Source organism: Fundulus heteroclitus, unplaced genomic scaffold, assembly GCF_011125445.2.
Source record: "Fundulus heteroclitus isolate FHET01 unplaced genomic scaffold, MU-UCD_Fhet_4.1 scaffold_146, whole genome shotgun sequence".
Lineage (NCBI taxonomy): Eukaryota > Metazoa > Chordata > Actinopteri > Cyprinodontiformes > Fundulidae > Fundulus > Fundulus heteroclitus.
This window is the reverse complement of record NW_023396558.1, coordinates 401,065-425,011: the sequence shown is the minus strand read 5'-3', so window position 1 is coordinate 425,011 and position 23,947 is coordinate 401,065. Positions and strand designations below refer to the sequence as shown.

The window sequence follows — 23,947 nt, the reverse complement described above, 5'->3', positions numbered from 1 at the left end:
CTGGTTTACTCTTTGCAGCTAGCCAGCTCCAAACCAGGCTAACATCCAGGCTTAGTTAATCCTGGTGCCTTCTCTGTTCATTCAGTGGTCACACTGATCAGAAACCAATGAGTTTTGTCAGTTGTTCCATTTTCTTATCATCAGCCTGTATTAAAATACCATGGATATATGTTAGCATTTAGTCACGTACTATTATTATTTTAACGATATGATTGTAGCCTATGACATTATTAACTTTCTAATTATTCATGTGGGCATTTTTACAGTTCAACTGTGGTTTTTGAAAACTGATGCTGTTCTAAGCTGGAGATAAATACCTTTAATAGACTGTTGCATCTGCTGAGGGGATTAGATAAATGGCAACCCCTTTGCTAAAGAATCAAAGGGGTTGTCAATAAAGTCCGGTGTTACACCCTTTTAAACGAAATTCTGTGACTCTAGAGGGCGCTGTTTTGCTGACTCCTCCAAACCAAACATGTTGCCCCTTAAGTGCACAAAATATGTAATCTCACAGCCCCAAAAGAAAAAAACAAAACTGTACAAACCATAATGCTCAGTGACTAAACAACGGTGAAGGGAAATAATGCTGTTATGTTATTTAATAGATTTTATCATGAATAGGTCATATCAGGTATCATACTTTTTTTCCATTTGTTTTAGAGTCTAGGCTTACTGATTCAAGCATAAATAATGCTTGCATTAATTATTAATGTCGCCATTAAAATCTGATATGAGGTGAACATTATTTTGCAAAGGCTGTCTGCTGAAGACGTTTCACCCCTCTTTTTCTCTCGGGAATTATGGGCCAGCATCAGTCTTCAAAAACCCACTAGAACAGTAAAAATGCCCACATGGATAATTATGAAGTTAATAATGGTATAGATCACCGTCATGGTGTTAAAATAATAACAGATCACCACTGAATGTCAATATGTATACGAGGTATTTTAAGGCAAGCTGATGAAAAATACAAAAACGCATTCATTCAGCCAGGATATCTGGAAAGTCCCTGCTTTGGGTTTGTAAAACAGCCCTCGGACAGGTGTGTGGGAGGGGCTGGTCCAGCACTTCCTGTTTGTATGGGTTCATGATGTCATTGGTTGCATCACTGGGTACAACCAACTGAAGGGTTTTCTCTTTTTATAGTATTATTTCTTTTTTCTTTTCAACATTTTGGGCTGTTCTGTGTGCAGTATTGGATTCTGCAAACCATTTAGTTGTGTTGTAAATGTGTTTGTAAATGAAACCATTAATCTTATTCCTGTTCTATTGTTCAGATTGTATTGGTTGATTTAACCTATTTTCTAATGGTTCAAACCTGATCGGGTTCAGGTGTGTTTCAGCTCTGTTCAAAACCAGTAAGATTTTGGTAACCTGTGGCTTAAGATGAAAAACTGTGAGGTGCATCTTGGCAGAAATGAAGATGTCTGTGAGTAAAATTCACTCAGAAGATGCTCAAAACGTCTGTTGATGCTGTTTACCTATCACCTTCCTTGACACATGATTTGCACTTACCTCACATGCAGAGCTATGATAAATTGTGAGGGTAAATAATCATTAAAACGATCTCACCTATTTTGTTCAACTATATTATTATCTGAAAACTTTTTGTTAGTGATGTTTTCACTTCACTGTGGGTGCACTGGGCAGCACTGGCTGCCACAGTGCAGGAAGGAACGCTTCAGAAGGTCCTTCCTCATATCAACTTTAAGACTCTACTACAAAAATCTCTAAACATACATTGTTGCCAATACATGCATGTTTTACCTGTTGTTATTGTTTTTTTAGCTTTTTATATAGTGTTCATATTTGTTACCACTTCAATTCTGATAATGGCATTCTTATTTATTTTTGCTTGCATTATTTGCAGTATTTTTTTTATCAATAATTTCCTTTAAAATACCTTCCCAGATCTGTATCTTGTACTCTGGTTTCTGCTGTGACTGTTCAGTTTCCGCTTTTGAGGATAAATAAAGTCTTATCTTGTTCTGATCCCTCTGGGAGGGTTGACATATCAAACATCCTCTGATCAAAATAGAACACATCATTGGGTGCTTTCACACCAGCGCTGTATGATCCGCTATAAAGGGGTTCTGGTGCAGTATGTTTCCACTGCCGAACAAGCTAGCTGAAGGGCATATCCACTGTCTGTTCCAGCCTAAATATGTCCTTCTCTTCATTAATTTATCCTTCCTACCAATTTGTCCTAAAAAAATAAAAATTTTCATAAGGGCAGTCTGAAAATTAACTTCAACAAAGGGGTGTGAAATCTGTTTCTCTGGTCAAACAAACTCCTCCCTGCTATCATGGTATGAAAGCACCTGAGTGACTTTCCTTTCACTCTGGATCATTCATGACTGACCCAGAAGCAACAAACACAGAAACAGCAATATAAGAGATAAAAGTTTATTGTAGAAATGAATAATGTACAGATGCAGGGAATGGAACTGGCCGACCGGGGAGGCTCTGGTCGCAGACAGTGGGAAGGAACAGCGTCACACCTCCACAGCACAGAGCCGCACACCTGACACCTTTTGGACATATTTATCCATGTAAGCACCTTTCTTTGCAGTAGGCTATAAGTACAATAGCCTATAAATTATTTCAAATCAGTGGTTGGCAATGTTAGTGTGAAATATCTCCTTCATTCCACAGTAGATGGTATTTTGCATCTAGAAAAGTCTGAGAGCAAAACAAATAAAACTGCAAAGTCATAAAATCGATGAAACGCAGAAATGACCAGTCAATATTTCTCCCTAATTATACAAATGTATCTTTTTTTCCAGTTTCAATAAAAAAAGGCAGATGTTTCTGATTTAAAATCATAATCAAATGATGACATGAATACAGTGATGCCAGTATTAATACAGGTGATATCACTGAATGGAATTGCCAGATTTCGCTACAGTATACAATACAGATTTTTGTCTTCTGCCGATTTGAAGAGGAAACCCCGACAAATCCATTCAATAATTCCCTGCAGGCATATGTTAAATAACTGCAATTAATTTATAGATTTTCATGGTTTGAACAAGAAAACAAAAAAACTAAAAGACCTATGGCAACTGAGCTCTGTTAAGTATTAAACAGTTTGGACGTTTTTAGTTTTTGAAGAATGTGTATCAGAAAAGTATTAGAAGGAAGGAAAAGGACAGACTTTGTTATTGTAAGTCATAATCACTTTTTAATGCCCACGCTGCCCTAAATAACATTTTAAGGATGTTTCCAGCAGGCACCAGCACAACAAAGGACACATATTGTAGGTAAAAGTGCCACTGAATAGATCATTCCCACAAAGTAAAAATAATTCATGTTTACAGTTGTCTATTGTTACTAAAGCTCATTGCTTTCCCCTTGTGGCTTGTCCATTGTAATCCACGCTGGTGCTCAGAACACAGAGGAAAGTTCTTGCTCAAGGCTTCCAAGGTGTTTCCTTTATGGCAACAGTGTGTGACGGCTGTCCTCTCTCCATGAACAGTAGCACTTCACTGTTACCCAGAATGCACTGGGGAAAAGGTAACACCCATTTTTCTTTTTCTTTTTTTTTTCAGCAGGAGAGGATCCAAGACGAAAGTTGTCAGCCTGAAGGTAGAGGAGGAACATAACAACAAAGCATTTGGACTGGAGAAACTAAGCGTTTCGCTTGTTTTTTTTTTCTCCCTGAGTGGGATTTGTGTCACGCCTTTGTGAAGTGTTGACTTGCTTGGCTCTCGTACAGACGCAGTGAAGTTAGATTCTGTAGATTTTTTTTGGCATTCCAAAGGTGTGAGAGGGGGAAGTGGGCCGGCTGGAGCGGAGGGAGGAGCTGCTGGGCTCTGCATGTCTGGGCTCCTTTCAGATGGTAAATAGAGGGTCACATGGGGCAATTTTAGGTCTTTAGGGAGTGGGGGGGAAAAGGGAGGGAAAGCAACAAGGAGTGACGACACAGCAGTGGAGGACTTTGCCCTGTCTGATGGCAGGAAACAGGACTTTCACCTTTAGTTTGGAGGACGTTTCCAAATAGAAAGAATTGGAACATGTGCCATGTTGTGGTCACACTGAAGGCCTGACATTTTCACCCTGATAGGGTTCTGGACTTTTGTAACTCTCCTCGGAAGTTACCCTTTGTGGTGGAGGTGACCTCCCCCAAGCCTCTCCTTGTTTTTTTGTTTTTTTTACTTTTCATCAGCAGACACCTGAGAGAGGATCCAAGATGCCCACAAACTTCACAGTGGTAAAAGTGGAGGACGTAGGGGATGGGAGCAACACTGGAGCTGCAGCTGGAGAGAGCAGACCCATCAGTCTGGACAATGTCTTCCAAGAAGAAAGGGATGTTGACAACTCCCAGGAACCCGAGTCAGGTAGGGGCAATCTATGGACAGCGTATCTGCTTTGTCTTGTTCACGTGCTCATAAACTAAAGGAAGGTTCTGCGTTAACAGAACGGTTATCCCTCCCAGGTTGCATTGAGATAAGGACACACGGAGTGTGCAAGTGTGATAAAGTGAAAGAGTGATTGGGTGCGAGGAGATGCAAACGGAAAACCTCTGACGTGGGCAAACGCATGTCATAACATGCACAAGTTTTATACGCAGAAAAAGTTTAAAGAGCTCAACCGGCTGGAGCTTGCACTAAGCTTGGTTAATGTGGTTGGGAGGAGGGCCTGTGTGTTATAAATAGGTTATTGCATGACTGCTAACAGCTGTATGTGTTTCCTAAAATTTAACCCAAGGGGAAATTTTGTTGTAAATGAGCTGCAAATATGTTCTTCCCATTTTAAAAACAAAGTTGTACGGCTTTTAGGTTGGCTGGCAAAGTTGGCTACAAAACGTCCTGTCCGGTGAACATACTGTTGCAAAGAGAGCCAAAATGATTAGGTTGCAAAAGAATGTATCCGGGGCTTGGGAACTATTTAGACCCAAGAGACCATGTATCTTTTTCAGTGCCATGCAGGATCCATATCCCTTTGGCTTTTTTCATTGACTGACACAACGTTGTGCAAGGAAAATCATACATGTTGTTTCTCCAAATAAAAATCTGAAAAGTGTAGAATGCTTTGTTTTGTTTCCAGCCCCATTTACTCTGAGAAGATGAATAAAATCACAACCAAATGCCTTCAGGAGTCCAGCTATGTGTAGTATATAATAATAATAATAATAATAATAATAATAATAATAATAATAATAATAATAATAATAATAATAATAATAATGCATCTATTCTCCCAAGGCCTCAGGTTTGTTAGACATTAGTAAAGATACAGCATCATGAAGACTGAGGAACAATGGCAGAAAGGTCACATTCAAACTTGCAGGGATAGATTAAAAAATATCTAAAACTTTATTTGGAGCAGTGATTAATCCATCATTCAATTAAATTTTATTTATATAGCGACAATTCATGAAACATGTCATCTCAAGGCACTTTACAAAGTCAGATTCAATCATATTATACAGATTGGGTCAGATTATACAGATTGGTCAAAAATGTCCTATATAAGGGAACCCAGCTGTCCATGGCTTTGCAGCAATCCCTCATACTGAGCAAGCATGAAGCGACAGCGGAAAGAAAAACTCCCCTTTAACGGGAAGCAAAACCTCCAGCAGAACCAGGCTCAGTATGTACGGTCATCTGCCTCGACCGACTGGGGGTTAGAGAAGACAGAGCAGAGACACAACAAGAGAGACAAACAAGCACAGAAGCACACATTGATCCAGTAATCTGTTCTACATTAGATGGTAATAGCGGGTGATCTGTCTGCCCTGGATGATGTCACAGTTAACAGAATGCCAGACCAGGTGTACCTACTATGAAGAAAAAAGAGAGAGAACAAAAAGTTAAAAGCTAAAATAACGATAAGCAATGCAAACTGGAGAACAGTAGAACTCAGAGTGAGAAAATAAACCCTGATGTCCTCCAGTAGCCTAAGCCTATAGCAGCACAACTATAGAGGTAACTCAGGGTAACATGGGACACTTTAACTATAAGCTTTGTCAAAAAGGAAAGTTTTAAGATTAGTATTAAAAGTAGACAGGGTGTCTGCCTTACAGACCAAAACTGGGAGTTGGTTCCACAGGAGAGGAGCCTGATAGCTAAAGGATCTGCCTCCCATTCTACTTTTAGAAACTCTAGGAACCACCAGCAGACCTGCAGTCTGAGAGCGAAGTGCTCTGTTAGGAACATACGGGGTAATCAGAGCTCTGATATATGATGGAGCTTGATTATTAAGGGCTTTATACGTTAGAAGAAGAATTTTAAATTCTATTCTTGATTTAACAGGAAGCCAATGAAGGGAAGCTAAAATTGGATCCCTCTTGTTGATTTTCATCAGAACTCTTGCTGCAGCATTTTGGATCAGCTGAAGACTTATAACTGCATTTTGTGGACTTCCTGATAGTAAAGAATTACAATAGTCCAGCCTTGAAGTAACAAATGCATGGACTAGTTTTTCAGCATCACCCCTGGACAGAATGTTTCTAATTTTGGCGATATTCCGGAGGTGAAAAAAGGAAACTCTGGAAACCTGTTTAATATGGGATTTAAATGACATGTCTTGGTCGAAACATAACACCAAGACTTTTTACTTTATTACCAGAGGCCTAGTTAATGCCATCCAGATTAAGTGATTAAGAAGTTTATTTTTTGAGGACTCTGGTCCAAAGATTACAACTTCTGTCTTGTCAGAATTTAAGTGCAGGAAATTTAAAGTCATCCAGCTTTTGATGTCATCAAGACATGACTGCAGTCGAAGTAATTGATTGGATTCATCAGGATTTATGGATAAATATAGCTGAGTGTCATCAGCATAACAGTGGAAATTAATCCCATGTTGTCTGATAATTTTGCCAATCGGAAGCATATACTGTATATAGTAAAGAGAATTGGTCCAAGGACTGAACCCTGTGGTAATCCACAAGTAACCCTAGAGTTTGAGGAAGATTTATTATTAACATGAACAAACTGAAATATGTCCGATAGATAAGATTTAAACCAGCCTAATGCTTTCTCCTTAATCCCTAAAGTATGCTCAAGTCTTTGTAGGAGAATATTGGGATCAACTGTGTCAAATTCAGCACTGAGATCTAACAAGACAAGTATAGACACAAGTCCATTATCTGAGGCCATGAGAATATCATTAGTGACCTTCACCAGAGCTTTGTAAATGTTCACAAAGTTGATTAGCAACTACTTTCTCAAGAATTCTAGATACGAAGATTAGATATAGGTCTGTAATTTACTAATTCATCATGATCAAGAGATGGTTTCTTAAGTAAAGGTTTAATAACAGCTACTTTAAAAGCCTGTGGTACATATCCATTTACTAAGTGTTAGGATTAGTCTTCAATGAACCCAGAACCACAACACACGGGACTAAAATTGAGAGTTTTTATTGAAAGGTTGACGGGATGGTGGATGATGTAACCAGAGAGCCAGGACTGCACAGGAACAAGGGTGCAGATGAGGGCAGGAGCTGACGGCCCAGAGAGAGAGAGAGAGAGTTCTTGGAGCCCAGAGCACGGCAGTAGAATCCACAGCATGGCAGAGAGCGAACCTAGCTGGTTAGAGTCACAATCGGATTACATAGCTAGGTAAGGGGAATACTTGCAGGTGGAGTCCTAACAGAAGGGTAGCACCCACGAGACTGGAGTCATTAATGACAAGCTGAGGTATAGGATAAGCAGAGGTGACAAGATTCCGGCAACAAGCAGAGAACACACAGGTGCACAAACTAGGAGAAGGTGCTGCATGATGACAGACCGGCGGAGGAGTGACAACAGAGGGAGGCTTAAGTAGGGAGGCTGGCAGGTGAAGTGAGTCTGACTAATTAATGACTAACAGGTGTGACTGACTGCAGGAGGAGTGAAGGGAAAGCTGAGTGAGGGGAAGGAGGAGCTGAAAGCTAACAGAATATAAAGTCAAATCATAACTGGCAGACAATATGTAAATAGTAAATGACCCGTACTTGTACAGGCACTTTATCAAGTCCTGAGGACCCCAAATCGCTTTACACAACATTCAGTCATACAGCCATTCATTCACAAGCTGACCGTTGTGAGGACTCAGCACCCCCGGGCCCTCTGACCTTCACCAGAAGTTGAAGTGTCTTGCCCAAGGACACAACAACTGAAACGAATGGACCTGGGGTTTGAACCGGCAACCCACCTTTTACAGGAAAAACCCCTAGCTCCTGTGCCACTGTCGCTCCATATATATATATATATATATAAAAAAAGTCCATAGGTCGTTAATACCTACTCAAGACACTGTAACAATCAGATTTTAGCTCACTTGAAACTTTCATTTAAGACGTCCGCAGAGTAAATTAAACTGGTATTACCAGAGTGCGTGTCCCAAGACGCACCATGGGTTGTTCTCTATTCATAGTTTATTGTTCCAAAAGCAGACAAGCATGCTTGACAGCTCCTTTGTCATCTGTGTCAAGGTATGTGTGAATTAGGAAAACACCTGACAAGAACGTTGACCAGATGGATAGAAATTCTGATGACAACAAAACAAAACAATCCTTAGACATCTGGACCTAATTTATGAAAAGCATTACAGCAAAAAACCTTTTGAAACCTTTTTGCTTTTTAGTAGTTTTCTTTTATGGCAACTACTGCAACAATAGTTGCCCGTACAGAACCTTTATTGTGTTTTCCATCATGTTTACTGAAGGCAAAAGACCAACAGTGTTTTCTTGCTCCACCCGTTTCATCAGCTGATAGCTGGAATTTTAAATGTCACTGTTCTAAGAAAGACATAAATAAAATGTTTTTTAAAAAAAAAAACTATATACCGCTGAAATAGATCAAAATATCTGTTCTTTTGTCATCAAAGTATAAATATACAATGATAGAAAATAATACAAATGAAATAAAACCCGACAATTCAGTAAGTAGGGATTTTAAAAACTCCAATTCTTAATTGGAAGTAAGAAAAAGTTACAAAAATTAATAATCCTACAGCAAGTTCCTTTTTTTTAAATGGATGAAATTGTAATATCATCAAAATTTTGTCACAAAATCAGTCAATTATTAGAACATGGTTTGTAAAGTATTGTTAACTTTACCGGAGGATTACAGATTTTTTTTTTTTTTTTATGGAATCTGGCTAAATCAAAATCTTGGTCTTTTCCTGGTACAGAGGAGGGATTCTCTTACTTTCTACTGCAGGCCATCTGCATAGAGGAAGAAGTCTCAGCCTGTCCCACAGGATTCACACCCTCAGATACATGCCAAATGCTGATTAGGCAAGATGCTAACAGTATAAACACCATCTCAGCACCATCATTTTCTACCAGGGCATGACCTGGATCAGGTTTCGTACTCTTCCACCCCCTGCTTGTTCTACAGATGGCCTGAAAAAGGACGCAATGCGTTTAAATACAGTTTAGAGAAAGTCTGGTAAATATAGTTAACATAAACTGCAACGCTTAATTCAACCCACAAGCTGATGTAGCCAAAAAAAGGAAAACATTAGGATGCCAATGGAGATTTTAGACCTATTGGACCCCCTTGATGCATGGAACACATTAATGTGTTATAGCTACATTTATTCAATTCTTCTTTTTACTTTTAGAATTTTATTGTGAACCTCTTTTTTTCTGAGAGATGCAAAGCCTTGAAAGATAAGAAAATACTAAAATACTATGAATACTTAAAAAGTGTTTTTTGTGTTTTGAAAATAATAAAGTATCCCAGGTCCACTTTTGTAAAATCTGACCTAGATTAACAGTTAACAAACTTTACGTCGAGGTGCTTTTGTGTGACACAGTCAAACGAAACGTATTTCTGCACATTGCCGTGCAAAAATAAAACACAGCATCATCTCTGAACGCTATAAAAACATGAGCTGGCTATGCTGACCAGTGGGCTGTTTCACAAAATCAAGACGGCGGATCAAGCCAGGATTTTCCAGATATCCTGGCTGAATAAAGCCTCGACCTGGTTTCACAATAGCAGTAGCACATAAGTTACTGTGGCGATTTTTATGTACAGCTGGCCTGCCCCCGACCCGGCTAACAAGCTTAGTTAATCCGGCAGCCTCATCTGTTCAGTCACACTGATCAGAAACCTAATGGTAGCCTTTACCATTATTACCTTTATAATTATCCATGAGGGCATTGCTACTGTTTGATTGTGTTTTGAAGACTGTTGTTGCTCTAAGTATGACAGAAATGTCTTGCATGCATTGAAGGGATTAGACAAATGGCTGATAAAGAAGCAAAAGTGTTGTCAATAAAGTCCTTGGATGACACCATTTTCCATGACATATCAGATATTATGACTCTAGGGGGCGCTGTTTTGCTGACTCCTGCAGAACAAACGTAGTACTCCTCAAGTGCACAGAACTGATATTCAATCTCACAGCCCCAAAATGAAAAGTTACACAAAGCATAAGGCCGGGTAACTTAACAACTGTTAAGGGAAATAATGTAGCCAAGTTACTTGATATGTTTTAGCAAGAGTAGGTCACTTCGTTTCGTGTCAGGTTTCCTACATTAACTTGCTTAAATTTGTTTTAGATTCTGTACTTGTTGTTTTTAAATGCAAACTATATTTGCAGCACTCATTATTGCCAACATTAAAATCTGATATAAGGTGAACATTGCTTTGCAAAGGTTGTCTCCCCAGAAAAAGTTTTATCCATCTGCAACTTTTCTTTCAGGAATTATGGAGGGGTCAGCAAAACAGCGCCCTCTAGGGTCACAGAATTGGATAGATCATAGAAAATGGTGCAACTCTTTTTCTTTTCTTTTTTCTTTTTTACACCATATAGGTAGCTCCACACACATCTTCCTTTAATCTCAATGTTTCCTTTCTTGAGACTGATGTGCTTCGATTCATCAAAAGCCTGAATTAAAGGTGTTGCTTATTTGGTTTGATGTATTGTGCACGCAATTTATAAGTGAATTTGTGATCGACCTCATGGTCTCTTGAGAAAAGCTAGGGCCGGGCATTTTCCTAAAGTACTCAATCATTGCTTGACATAGTCACACCTCATGAGCCTGGTTTGGCCTTCTTGAAACAGATAAATCCAGGATGCACTGATCACGCTATATCAAGCCTGCCTTTATCTCTTATGGATTTCTAAATTCAGCTTTTGTGAAACCGCACTCAGGAGATGCCTGAGTAAGCAAACACATTTATCTGTGGATAAAGCGGTTTGGAAAATGGATGGATAATAATAATAATCATCTTTGTTGTCATTGCAACATACATTCCAATGAAATGTGTCCTCTGCATTTAACCCATCCCCAAGGGAACAGTGGGCTGCTCCTGTGCAGCATTCTGGAGCCAAGGGTCTTGCTGAAGGACTCAGAGTGGTTAGTCTGTGGTAGTCAAACCCAGAACCTTGCATCGTTTCTCCAGTACCTCTCTATCCACTACCACCTCAACCCCTTCCCCCCTAACTTCTAAAGAAGGCTTGGGATGCTTTAGGCACATTTAACAACACAGTTTGTTGTTCAGACTGTCTACCTCCATGGATGACTTGATTTAACCTGGTCACCCCCCCCCCCTCTTCCCCATTCTGACATTTCTCTGCTACATTCTATGACAGCTCATTCATATTTGCACCTGTGTGAGTCAAGTATAGTTTACACGATAGTTCCACAATAAAAGCACATCCAGGACTACTTTGTACGTTTTCTTTCCTCATCATGCAATGCTATCTGCCAGGATTACAACATTGTGTTGTAGGTAAAGGGAAAAAAAACGACCTATTTCAGGTCTATATTCTTAGTTAGAATGTTGACCTCTATATCTTGGATTTAGTTCAATAACTTTGAGACTTAGACTTGTATGTCCAACATACAACACGCTCATATGTGGACATGGTTTCTAAGTTAGTGTTACGTCGGAAGATTAACGTCACAGTTATGTCAAAACAGTCCACTGAACACATTTGAAGTTAAACAAAATCTGGACTTGTCCAGCCGGATGTTTAACTCCACGTCTTGGCCTTGTAGTAATTACCGAGAAAAGCTGCTGTGCTCCTTCACAGCTTCATCTTTGCTGCTATTTTACTGGGATTTTGTATTTGGTTAAATTCCCTCACCCTGTGAAAATGCGTGGTTGAGGACAATGTTTTTAAACACACAATGTTTAAAAACATTGTGTGTTTTTAAATTTCCCCTCTACTGCTTCTTTTAGAGCAATTAAAAGTTGCCTTTCTTTAACAGTTGACATCTAACATTTGTAAATTTAAGAAGATTACATTAAATGCATTTATAGCTAAAAATCACTAAAATCTGAACTCAGACTGAAAAAAAGTATGTCAGTCCTTTGCCATTGCATTTCCTGGAAGCAAAATACAAGTAAAATACAATAGAAATTAAGTAAAATTCTTAAAGGGCAAATGTTTAAAACTATTGAAACTTATGACACTAAACTTTTTCTGGATTTTACAATGACACCACACCCATTGACTTTTGATCTAAATCTTTGAATGCTTGATAGTACAAGGATATCAAAAGCTTTAAAACAAGTTGTCTAGTTTAGGTTTAGGCCTTTGGGTGCTATTTTGGGCATTCGGTCAAGCTCCTGTGGGACGTCAACGCCCGTGTGTGCAACAATGTTGTTATCTGGTGTGATGGGGGAGACGGGCCTGCCTGATCTGAGCTGTGTTTTGTGATTGAACTTCTGTGGTAGGCACGGGATGTCCAATGGTGGTGACCTAAAAGAATGCGAGATCTGTAGTTGCAGAAGAAAAAAAATCTACATATATTGGAGGAATTCAGAATACTATTTTGAGAAAGACTTTCAGTGGCCCTCAAGAAAGATGTGAATAACTTCTAGAACCATTGAAGTTCAGCAATTAAGAAATGGGAAACAGGAACCATTCCAAGTTGTGTATGTGTTTGGGGAGGTTGGACTGCAGACCCAGACTGAGGTAATTGTTGGGGGGGGGCACATACATTAACTAGTCCTTTGTGAAGGAGGCAGAACCCGAAGACTCAGAAGATGGCCTCTCACCTTTCTTCACAGAATAGTTAAGGGAGTCTTGGCAGTTTGCTTCTCTAATCTACATGTGTATAGGTGACACGAAGATGGTTTACCACCGTGTCCCACAAGGTATTTTGTGGTGGGTGCTGCAGGACAGTAGGAGCATCTAGATGGCTGTATGCCCAAACGTCACAAGCTTTGGTGCCTTCTCAGCACAAAGTTCATCCTGTTCCCACTGCTGATTGGACTCTACCACGGCTGACCCTTGTCACCGATCCCGTTTGTGATAATTATGGGAAGGATTTAAAGGCGTAGTCATGAAGTGGAGTTTTGGTTTTCGAACCTCTGGGTTTTCAACTTTGTTCCTCAGAGATGACATAGTTCTGTCGTCCACTTCATACCATGATCATCGGCGTGTATTGGAACGTTCCACAGCTGAGTGTGAAGTGTTTAGAATGAGAGTCAGCTTGTCCCGATTCTCTGCCAGATGAAGGAGCACTGCGTCCACTGTGTTAGGGTTCTGTCTCTGCTTTAAACAAATGAGTTTAAATATCTCAGTATCTTATTTACAAGTGATTGTGGGATGAAACGGGAGACAGAGGGATTGGGGCTTTGTTTGCTGTAATACATGCACTGCACCGGTTTGATGTGAAGAACTGCACCAAAAAGTAAAGCTCTTGTATTACCAGTCTATTTTCTGATCCTAACCTATGGTCATGAGATATGGTTGATACAAGCAGGTCACATTTTTTTTTTGTCAGTTCTATTCGTTATTGTTTTTTTAACCAGGAAATAATAAAAGTGATTTGGTCTTTTGCCAATTCTAAAATGATTTAATTAAACATGAACACACACACACATCAGACCACACGGTCACCATTAAATAAAGATTGAGCCAAGATGAAAAAGCTGTGTGTGAAATACCTCAGTCCACTATGGCTGCTTCCACAGGGGAAAGAAAGCAGTCTTTTGGTGTTCATCAAAAACATTTAAATAACTTAAACTGTAAAATATGCTTATCAAAAGAAAACAGGATGGATGTCAGAGACCAGAGTTAAAATATAGTCGCCAAAAAAAATCAAACGCTGTTGTCTTTTCTTCCCTTTAGGTAAATGTATGTAAAGTTAACTGTCTGGACTACTCACGACTTGGTTCTGTCCATAATTCAACACAAATTCATCCTCCTGCCAAACTACTCAGCCTACTGCAAAGCAATGTCCACCTACTGACAGAGCACTACAGGGGAAATGACCAGAACCAGAACTTTACTCAAATAATAATGCAATCCGTTTAAAGGAATTCTAATATCTTGCAGAATCATTTGTTTAATTAAAAGTCTTGCTGCTTTCCATAAAGTGCATGTCTGCATTCATGGCTTTCCTGAAGAAAAAAATATTAATGCAGTTATAGAGGAGCTTAGAAACACAACAGTTTTAGGTTTAAACTAAATGACATTATAGAGGAAAACCCCAGGTAAACATGAGTTACGTTCTGGTTTGTTGGTGTGTTTACCAACACACTAGGGATGCCCCGACATGACAATTTATGCTGATAAGGATACTTGATATCTGTTATCCACCATAACAGTGATATTAATAACTACTGATACCATCCATCCATTTTCTAACATGCCTATCACTTGTGGGGTCGCGAGGGGTTCTGGTGCCTATCTCCAGCTGTCAATGGGCGAGAGGCGATGTACACCCTGGACAGGTCGCCAGTCTATCGCAGAATTACTGATACAATATAGATAATATATATTCCCGCCCCTCAGCCCACCATCCCCCACTTCTTCCCAAAACATATACACAAGTGCCAACAGGATAGCAATAAACATTGGTTATTATTGTGCACCGAGTTTTACTTATGGGAATAATACCATTGTGTTTAAAAATGGACACACTGGCTGAGATCGATGTTAATTATGATGAATTCATCACCTATATTACTAATGTAGGTGCGGTTCAACTCTATTACGTTGTACAGTTCCTGGTCCTTCTGTTGTCCTTCTTGCTAGTATGTCAGCATGACATGTTGTTTTCTTTACTTTTCTATGTTTCTAACAGATGAAAGTCACAAGGAGTCCACGCCATTCATTAACTCGAACAATGATGAGGGTCGCATTTATGAAGGCAAGAACATGGCCCTGTATGAGGTAACTATAACCCAGAATTTATGTAGATTAAAAACAGGATTTCTTTTTAGCTTGATTGTGATTTTTCTTTTTTTAAAACATGTTTGCTTTCAGGAGGAAATTGACTCCACCCCCATGGTAGCGTCTCTTCTCAGCAAGCTGGCCAACTACACCAACCTCACCCAGGGCGTTCGTGAGCATGAGGAGGCTGAGGATGGAGTCAGAAGGGTTGCTGTCATGGTATGGGCTTCTGTTTCAGCAGAGAAAAGTGTCTGTAATTAAAGTGAACAAGCTGTTGATCCAGTAAAGTTAAGGATGGATTACGGTGAAATTGGTCGTGCCCATTAAATGATAAAGTCTTGCTCTTAGAGTGCTTCTAGAATATATTTTTGTCTGGGGTACTTTCATCTCTTGATTACAACATAAAGCCGTAATCAGTGAAATAATGGAGAATACTAAAAAGACAAGGTGTGTTGTTTTATGGTAGCCTTTAATTTTATAAAACTCTTTAGAAACCAACTGACAAAAGGTTCTTTTTTACTTGCAGTACAAAAGTCATCCTGTTGAGCTTTTTGTCTCGGGGCTCTTTGTTTTCTTATATGGTTTCGATTTAAGAGGCTGGTCCTGTGTGATCACTGTATGGGAAATGCATGAGAGAAACCATGCTACCTGACAGTGATTGTAGCGATTTAAAGAGTATTTCTGTTTAAAAGTCTGTGTTGTAATTTATATATTTAATTAGTCGTTCCTTTAGCTTGCATAACGAAACTCTGCAATGACATCACTGCAAGTACGTAAGTAAGTAAGCTCAAGAAAATATTGCTACCGAAAGACAGATATTTGAAGGCCAATACATAAAGTATATACTTACAAAGTGCAATACCTGGATTATCTATTAGGTTAAGAAGTGTCATAAAACAACATAGCCAAGTTGGTCGTATCCCCAAATCCATTTGGGAGTATTTATTTAGCTATTTCCCTTACGTCACAAAGAGTAAACACGTTTTTAAATTTTTTATGTTTTTCTAATTTAAAGCAGAAGCCTGGTTCACCTCTAGTTCACATGTTAGCCATTGTGCCGTTGTTGATGGTCAGGTATCAAAACATAACCACAGATGATCCGCTGCACACTCACAAACTTGAATATTCTTGTTTTTAATTAAAAATAATAATAAATACAGAGAGAAGACAAAGTGTTATAAGGCGGGTTGGAGCAAATACAACATGACCTTTTTAGAGGTCTTGCAGTTAATGGGTAAACATGTTTCTGAACATGGTGTGTCTGCCGGCGGTTTTCCTTCCCGTTAATGGGGAGTTTTTCTTCCCACAGTCGCTTCATGCTTGCTCAGTATGAGGGATTGCAGCAAAGCCATGTACAATGCAGACGACTCTCCCTGTGGCTCTACGGTTGCCCAGGAGTGAATGCTGCTTGTCGGGACTTTGATGCAATCAACTGGTTTCCTTATATAGGACATTTTGACCCATCTGTATAATCTGATTGAACTTGATTTTGTAAAGTGCCTTGAGATGACATGTTTCATGATTTGGCGGTATATAAATAAAATTGAATTGAAATTGAATTGATGCAAAGTTGGTTACACTGCCCAAAGCTAAATACTACCACCTAGCAGAATTGCCCCTTGATTACAAATTTGTTATCAACCCTTGAACCCGAAACCATACTCCATGATTTAAATAATTTTTCCTGCTTTACAAAATGATTGTGGATTCTTCACACTCACACTACAAACCTGCTTAAACAAAATGCTAGAAATCAGACCAGGGAACTTCCACTTAGGACGTATATGTTTATAAGAATTCATGTCTCCTAAGTTATCGAATGCGGTCAAACAGTCTTATAGCCAAGTATAATTTCCAAACTGTTTAGTTGTCCCTTTAACGAGCCAGCAACACTGAGTCACAGATAAACTTTAACATACTTTTATTTGCGGTGTTAAAACTGGAGTTCGCTCACTCACTCAACATTATGGAAACAATGGGGCCAAGCCTATAAAACCTCCTTCATGCACGTAGGTTTGCAGTCAGTCTGCCAAATATCCAAAATGTTTGAATTTTGCCTTTATTAATGGTGAGGATAAAAACATTATTCTCACTGTGTCCAAATTTCCATGAACTAAGTTGCTACAACAGCAACAAAAGTCTTCTGTTCGGCAGTGTGTCGAACACAGAAAATTGGGAATTTTTGATTATAGCAGAACTCTTACTTTGAACTCTTGGTCTGTTAAGAGGCATTGATTGCATTTTCATTAAAATCCGCCCCCTGAATAATATCTGAGCTCACTGGAGGAGATCTAAAGCTTGAGTCCAACTTTAAAAAGACAAGCAATGCAGAGCGGTTGAGGAGAAGTAATAGTCAAGCAGGAGGCGAATGCAAAGCAACTTAGGGGGAGAAGTCATGGAAAATGTGGATATACAGCCCATCAAAAGGCACTTTGCATCATTTAGAGAAACAGATGTTTGCAATGGACAAGGTGCCGTTGAGTCAGAAGATGGTATGTACCTCTTGGTGTTTGGGGAGCAAACTGATACTGATGCATGCAGAGGATATAAGGAGCCTGGCACATATATACACTAATTGTAGGGGGAAAGTTATTTTTCTTCGGTTGTGAATAGGTAACCTAAATTTGCTGCTTTAGGCTGATTTGACACAGAATTGCCGTTTGAGAAGGGTGACAAATACCATTTCGGGTCTATTGATTATAAGTTTTAGTTGTTTTTTTTAACTTATTGTCTCTTTTATTCTCATAATTCCTCTGTCCGTGTTAGTAAAAAGGGTTTTAAGCAGCTGTTGCACACAGAAAATACATTTTAGCCTTAAATGCATTTAACAAATCACATAGAGATTGATTGTAAATTTCTTCTGAAAGCAGTCTCATAGTATATATCAACAATTAAACATATATTCCTTCCAAAAAACACATTGATTTGAAAGAAGTTTAACATTGTGATTGTATTTTGAGTTGTTATTTGCACACTCCATTTACTCTATATATCTATTTTTGTGCACGTGGTCCTTATACGTACAGTGTTACTCAAAACTTACATACTAACCTGCATTGTTTTTGCAGTTGGAGGCAAAATTTGGGGAATGTGTGAGGATAGATCGGGGTTCTTATACGTCTTTACTCTGAAATAAAACTACTTGCCTCCGTCATCAGAATGGATGTACGCAAGTAAAGTGTCGTATAGGGAATCTAACTGATTTTAAAAAGCCCTACACGGCTGTGGAAAATACAGGCACCGCGATATATTCTTATTTTCTGAAGGAGAAGTTTTGAATATCTGATCACCTCGAATGCCTGTGCAAATTCTCAGTTATCCAGGTCATCGCAATAGCAAACAGGCTGACGTCGGAGGCTCGCTCAGTTTTTCTGAAAACGTTTCGACACCTATCCAGGAGTTTTTGTCAATTCGGGCGGCTCAAACTTGAGCAACCTGCAGTTGGGGTGTTGCTGTTTTTAAGGACATGGAGGCCCATCCTCCTTGGCACATTCTAAGTCAGATGTGAATCAATGAGCCACTCGTCATTGTCCTGGGTGGTTAGAAGTTATTGCTTGCTGTGAGTGGAGTCAAAATCTTAGAGAAATGTTTCAACATCTATGCCATAAAGAACCAAGGCTGTTCTAAAGGTGTACCTAATAAAGTGGCCAGCGTAGGTTAATTCAGTGTAATTCTGACATCTAACGTGCATGCTTGTGTGTCTTTCCATCTTCAGGTTCCGCAAATGGGCACTTTCATAGGGGTTTATCTGCCCTGCATGCAGAACATTTTAGGTGTGATCCTCTTTCTCCGCCTTACCTGGATCGTCGGCACAGCAGGGATCCTGGAATCTTTCGCCATCGTCTCCATGTGCTGCATCTGTGTGAGTCTTTGCAATCCTGTCAGCAGTTGCCAGAATGCCTCCTTTGGTTATTTTTGCATTGTTTCCAGCACATTAACCCGTACATGCCTACGGTCAAGTTTCGAGTTTACTGTACAAGGAAAAGACGTTTTGGGATATTTGAATTGTAGCCTGAATTGGGTTCGAAGCATAAGAGTTAATCTACACGCCTGGGCTCAGAGGAAAGTACTCACAAAGTGAACAGAAAGTCTGTGTGTTTTTACAGCCGCATACGTCAGCTGCTGCAGATGGCCAAACAGGCGCTGACTGTTTCAGAGGTCTGAAATAAACTTGACCGGGACTCATGTGATGTAATGTGAACAAAGTGCTCACAACATGATTATAAAAATGTATACTCATGCCTCTGATGTCTCTTTATACCAATGAAATCGTAAAAATGAAAGTGTCCTACGGGTCATTCAAGGATATCCAATAAGCTTATTGTCACTCTGATTTGAAGTGATGTTTAATAGGTAATAATACTAAGAGAAGATGAACCCATTCAGAGTTTAGGTTTACTAAAGCTAAATAAACAAAGACCACAATCATTGACACAGTTGTCACATTTGACCGAGACATGACCTGTCCTGAATTAGCCGATATTCCGTATTTCTATTTCCATTTCAACCTAACAGTTATTATCACATACTTAAGAATGAGCTGTGGTAGAGATTAAAAAACATTAGGTCAAGTGAAATAAAATTTGGAGTCATTGTGTGTTTTTCTATTCTGTTTTTCTTGTATTAAACCAATATTTGTATCATTATTATTGGATTTTATAAATAAAAGAGTTACAGAGACGGGTCATACGCTGGTTACCTGGTTAAGCTGTGAGGATAGCTCCGATGACCCAAACATTTACTTGATATTTATTGATTAAAGCTGTTTACTACATTTAATAATTATAATTTTTAAGACCAAAAGAGAAATCTTCTTATGCAACTTATACTTGTTTTTAATCTGATTTTATTAGCTTATTTGAGTCGAATGTTTTAATTACTTCTAGTGTTACTGTATTTGTAGAAATGTACAATTTTGTTGTTTAGTTTTCTCAAACAGGTCTTTCTTAAAAATTAGATATTGAATCTTAACGAGAATACCTGTACAAATAAAGGTTAAAAAAAGTAAAAAAATAAATAAATAGAATGGATGTCTATGTTGTGATTATTTTTAGAAACTTATAAATCTGTCAGTATTTCCCATCTTTTTAATCAGCATCAGTAGTAATGCTAAAAATGTTATTCTTCAGGTGTTCATGATAAAATTCTGTTTTGCATTTTGTGATTTAAAAAAGTCTGACTTTGTGTTACTAAGTTGATTACATTTATTTTCCCCTTTTTTTCCTTACATCTAAAACATGTCTTCTCTCCATCTGAACAGACCTTGCTCACCGCCATATCAATGAGTGCCATAGCAACTAATGGAGTTGTCCCAGGTAGATCAAACACATCTTTTTAAAAATCATTTCAGAACATTTCCATTTTGCCCGGATGTATTTGGCATTTGCAGCTACACTGAAAATGATCGTGTTCTTCATTTTTTTTTTTTTTTGACAAATGACTTTCAATGGATAAAGATTATATGAAGCTTGACTTTAAAAGTCTGAAAGTGTCCAATAAGTAATGGGCATTAAAAATTAGACACAAAGAACAATCTGCAAATACATGAGATTTTAGCTACACTGCAAAATATTTGTTGTAGCAGATAAAGCATTCAAATCTAGTAATTAGAGGCTTTTATATTGGCTAGTTGAAAAACTGGATGTTTATTTCTGGCAAGCTTTTTGGGGAAAATCATACATACTGCAGTAACTGCGAAGGCTATTTAATTGTATTTATTAATAATTCTTTTCATTATTATGGAATAAAATTGATCTGCCTTGTTTCAATAATCACTCTAAATGGGCAATTTTTTTAGCTTTAATTACATACTTTACAAGACTGAAATTGTAATTTTTAACTATTCACGACCTAAACCAACAATTAACCAATTAGTAATGAGACTTATACATTTTAATTATAAAGTTGATAAAGAAAACATTACCTAACATAATGAACATGAAATTAACAAATTCTTAAATTTTGAAAAAATTGAGAATACATGTATCAGTTGATTATCAGTCGATTAGACATTTAACTTATTCAAAATCCTTTTGAAAAATTACTTTTCCCTATGTCTTTTGATCTCTGAAACATAGGTGCGGGGTGTAATGTAAGGTTATAAATACCTGTCTTAGCTTCAAAAGAAAGGTTTGGAGAACCTTTCTGATTCAGAAATGAACATCAAGGGTTCCTTACTTTAACCTGACTATAGCCAAATAAATTTTGTTCCACAGAGCTTTACACATCCATCTGGAACTGCTCCATTAGAGATGTATTTCAGAAGCTGGTGCCTTATCAAAAATCCTTGCATTTGATTGGATAAACCACTTGTCCGTCATCTTTTCTGACATGCTACTTCAACCACTAACATCGAAACCAACATTTAAACCAAAACGATCACTTCCACTAACAGCCTTTAAAGGCGTTCTGTGGTGTTCTTTTAAAGAATTAATATTCGGTATGTTGGACAACACTGATGAAATAACAGCATCAATGTTACCTGGTGACCAGATTTCTCTCATGAAAACCAGGGATGTCTCTGATTTTGCTAAGCGGGCGGCCGTAGAGTCTCTGTCGGGGGGTTGGTTTGTTTTGCTCGATCTGCAACGCAGACGGGGCGGGGAAGGCGCGTTCGGCTCAGCAATTCTACTTCTCTGGGACAGAGGCAGGAAATACCTCATGCTGCGTTAAACTTTTTTACTCCATCACGATACACTGAAATGGGGGACATTTCCCGGGACAACTTTTGCCAGGGACAGGTCATCCAAAACGGGAACTCGGGGATGTCTGGTCATCGTTGCTTCCTCACTGCGAGCCGCCATTGTTGTCTGAATCCAAACAGTCGTTTCTTCACATCTACGTCACATCTATGAACATCCCGCCCAGTGATCCTGAGTGGCTCGTCCATTTTATGTGGTATTGAAATCCCTCCCAATGGCAGCGATTCCAGATGGATGTGTGGAGCTTGGCTGAAATACATCCATCTGGCATGAGTCAGGTTATTCTTACTTAGGTCTGAAATCAAACTGCTGTGCCATTACTCTCTGGGAACCGTAGTTTCCAGCGAGTAATTGGGGGAAAGAAATATTGCAACTGGGTAAATCTGCCAGGGCTTTTTTTTTTCTTTTCTTTTTTCAAATAAACTTGTGTTTAACCTGTAATGGGATTAGCAGCAATCCATCTGATAATGTATCTCTTTATAGCTGGCGGTTCGTACTACATGATCTCCAGATCATTGGGTCCAGAATTTGGAGGAGCAGTGGGTCTCTGTTTCTACCTGGGGACCACCTTCGCTGGATCACTGTACATACTGGGCACCATAGAGATCCTGCTGGTACATGTTCCCCCAGTGGCAGCTACACCAGCGATAGTGCAAGTTGTGGTTTCGCGACTCATTGGCTCTCGTCTTATCTGCTTCCAGATGTACATTGTTCCAACAGCGACAGTCCATAAAGACAACATGCGCGTCTACGGGACGTGCTGCCTTCTCCTGATGGCTCTGGTAGTGTTTGTTGGGGTGAAGTGAGTGTCTACACATTAATAAATGCATAGAAACAATCGTACAGGGACACATTTTCACCTCTTGTTTCTTTCTATCTGTAGGTATGTGAACAAACTGGCTTTGGTGTTTCTTTCCTGTGTGGTTCTCTCCATCATGGCCACATATGCAGGAGCCATCAAGACATTAATTGAGCCGCCAGAGTTTAGGTGAGTGCCCCCAAGAACCATATAGAATAATTCTTATATGACACTTATGTCTTTCAGTGACCAGATGTGAATTTGTTTTGAAGGCCTCTCAAGAGTCTCCAATCTGTTGGATTGTAGACGAGTTGTTTGTTTGGGTAGTTCACCAAAATTGTTGGGATTGATTGTTTGCAAGACAAATACAACAGAGCTCTGATTCCAGAACAGATGCTGGGGGTCCATTTACACTAGAAGTCTGTGTTTTGATCTGGGATTGATATCTATTACAACTTAACCATACCCTGTTGTAAGGTCAAAAGCAACTGGATTTTTTACTTCACATTATCAATGGTCATGCTAACTTCTATTAGCATCTATTAGTGTTAGCCGTTTTATTGTAGAAGCGCTGCTCTTACCATAGACTTTGAAAATAGTTGAGAGTCACAAGAAGCAAATTGTCTTAGAGCAACGTGGACAGACAGTAAACAGAGCTGAGCACAAGGTCAATGGGGCTTGCGCATGCTCACACATCCTCTTGCATTCTCATGCGCACACATTTGATAGGGGTTCACCCTGAGGAGAAGACCAGGTAGGATGGTCTTGTGCATGTGCAGTTATTCAAGAAGTAACTTGGGCGTTTCTTGCCAACGTTTCTGGAAAAATAATTGTCCACTATACCTTTAAAGTCCCAGGCCAAGTCTAAGTCTGTCAGGATGGTGGTATGTCAAAAACTTGCCATTTACTGAGATATTGGATGCTCTAAAAAGTGTGAAAACAATCCGTTTAATTATTATATACTGCATAAAACATAAATACTTGTCACTGTTTCTCTAAGAACCTGAGCTTCATCAACCACGTTTGGTTCTGGTTCATCGTCCACCATTTTTCTCTTCGCAGCGTTTGTCTGTTGGGGAATCGTTCCCTGAAGAATGAAATATTTCCATCATGCGCAAAGACGGAAGTTGTGAAAAACATCTCTGTCACCACGGACCTGTGGAAGCATTTCTGTGACAGTGAATACAGCAATGCGACCTGCGATGAGTTTTTCACCTTAAACAACCTGACAGAAATTCCAGCCATACCTGGGCTTCTGAGCGGAGTTATCAAAGGTGAGGAGGAGAAAAAATATTCTCCTTTATTTAATCCTATTAATACTTCTAAATTGACTGTCAGTCCCAGCTGATCAAACAGGCTTCTGTTTC

At 39.0% G+C, this 23,947-nt stretch overlaps 1 protein-coding gene across 5 annotated transcripts in view; it reads left to right on the top strand.

Moving 5' to 3' along the window:
• The first annotated feature begins 1,402 nt into the window (after positions 1 to 1,402).
• The window catches only part of LOC105940269 (solute carrier family 12 member 7), a 36,367-nt gene continuing 13,822 nt past the window's right edge, over positions 1,403 to 23,947 (top strand). For 3 of the 5 annotated variants that reach the window (XM_036129202.1, XM_036129201.1, XM_036129198.1), the window contains exons 1-10: positions 1,403 to 1,429; positions 4,169 to 4,340; positions 14,992 to 15,080; positions 15,174 to 15,299; positions 18,796 to 18,942; positions 20,341 to 20,395; positions 22,265 to 22,395; positions 22,483 to 22,583; positions 22,665 to 22,769; positions 23,643 to 23,854. In XM_036129202.1, coding sequence (XP_035985095.1) covers positions 1,418 to 1,429; positions 4,169 to 4,340; positions 14,992 to 15,080; positions 15,174 to 15,299; positions 18,796 to 18,942; positions 20,341 to 20,395; positions 22,265 to 22,395; positions 22,483 to 22,583; positions 22,665 to 22,769; positions 23,643 to 23,854 — 1,150 coding nt within the window. In that variant the 5' untranslated portion in view covers positions 1,403 to 1,417. Of the gene's footprint in view, positions 1,430 to 3,551; positions 3,842 to 4,168; positions 4,341 to 14,991; positions 15,081 to 15,173; positions 15,300 to 18,795; positions 18,943 to 20,340; positions 20,396 to 22,264; positions 22,396 to 22,482; positions 22,584 to 22,664; positions 22,770 to 23,642; positions 23,855 to 23,947 lie in introns of those variants that run through there. The other 2 variants (XM_036129200.1, XM_036129199.1) reach the window with 2 other exon arrangements.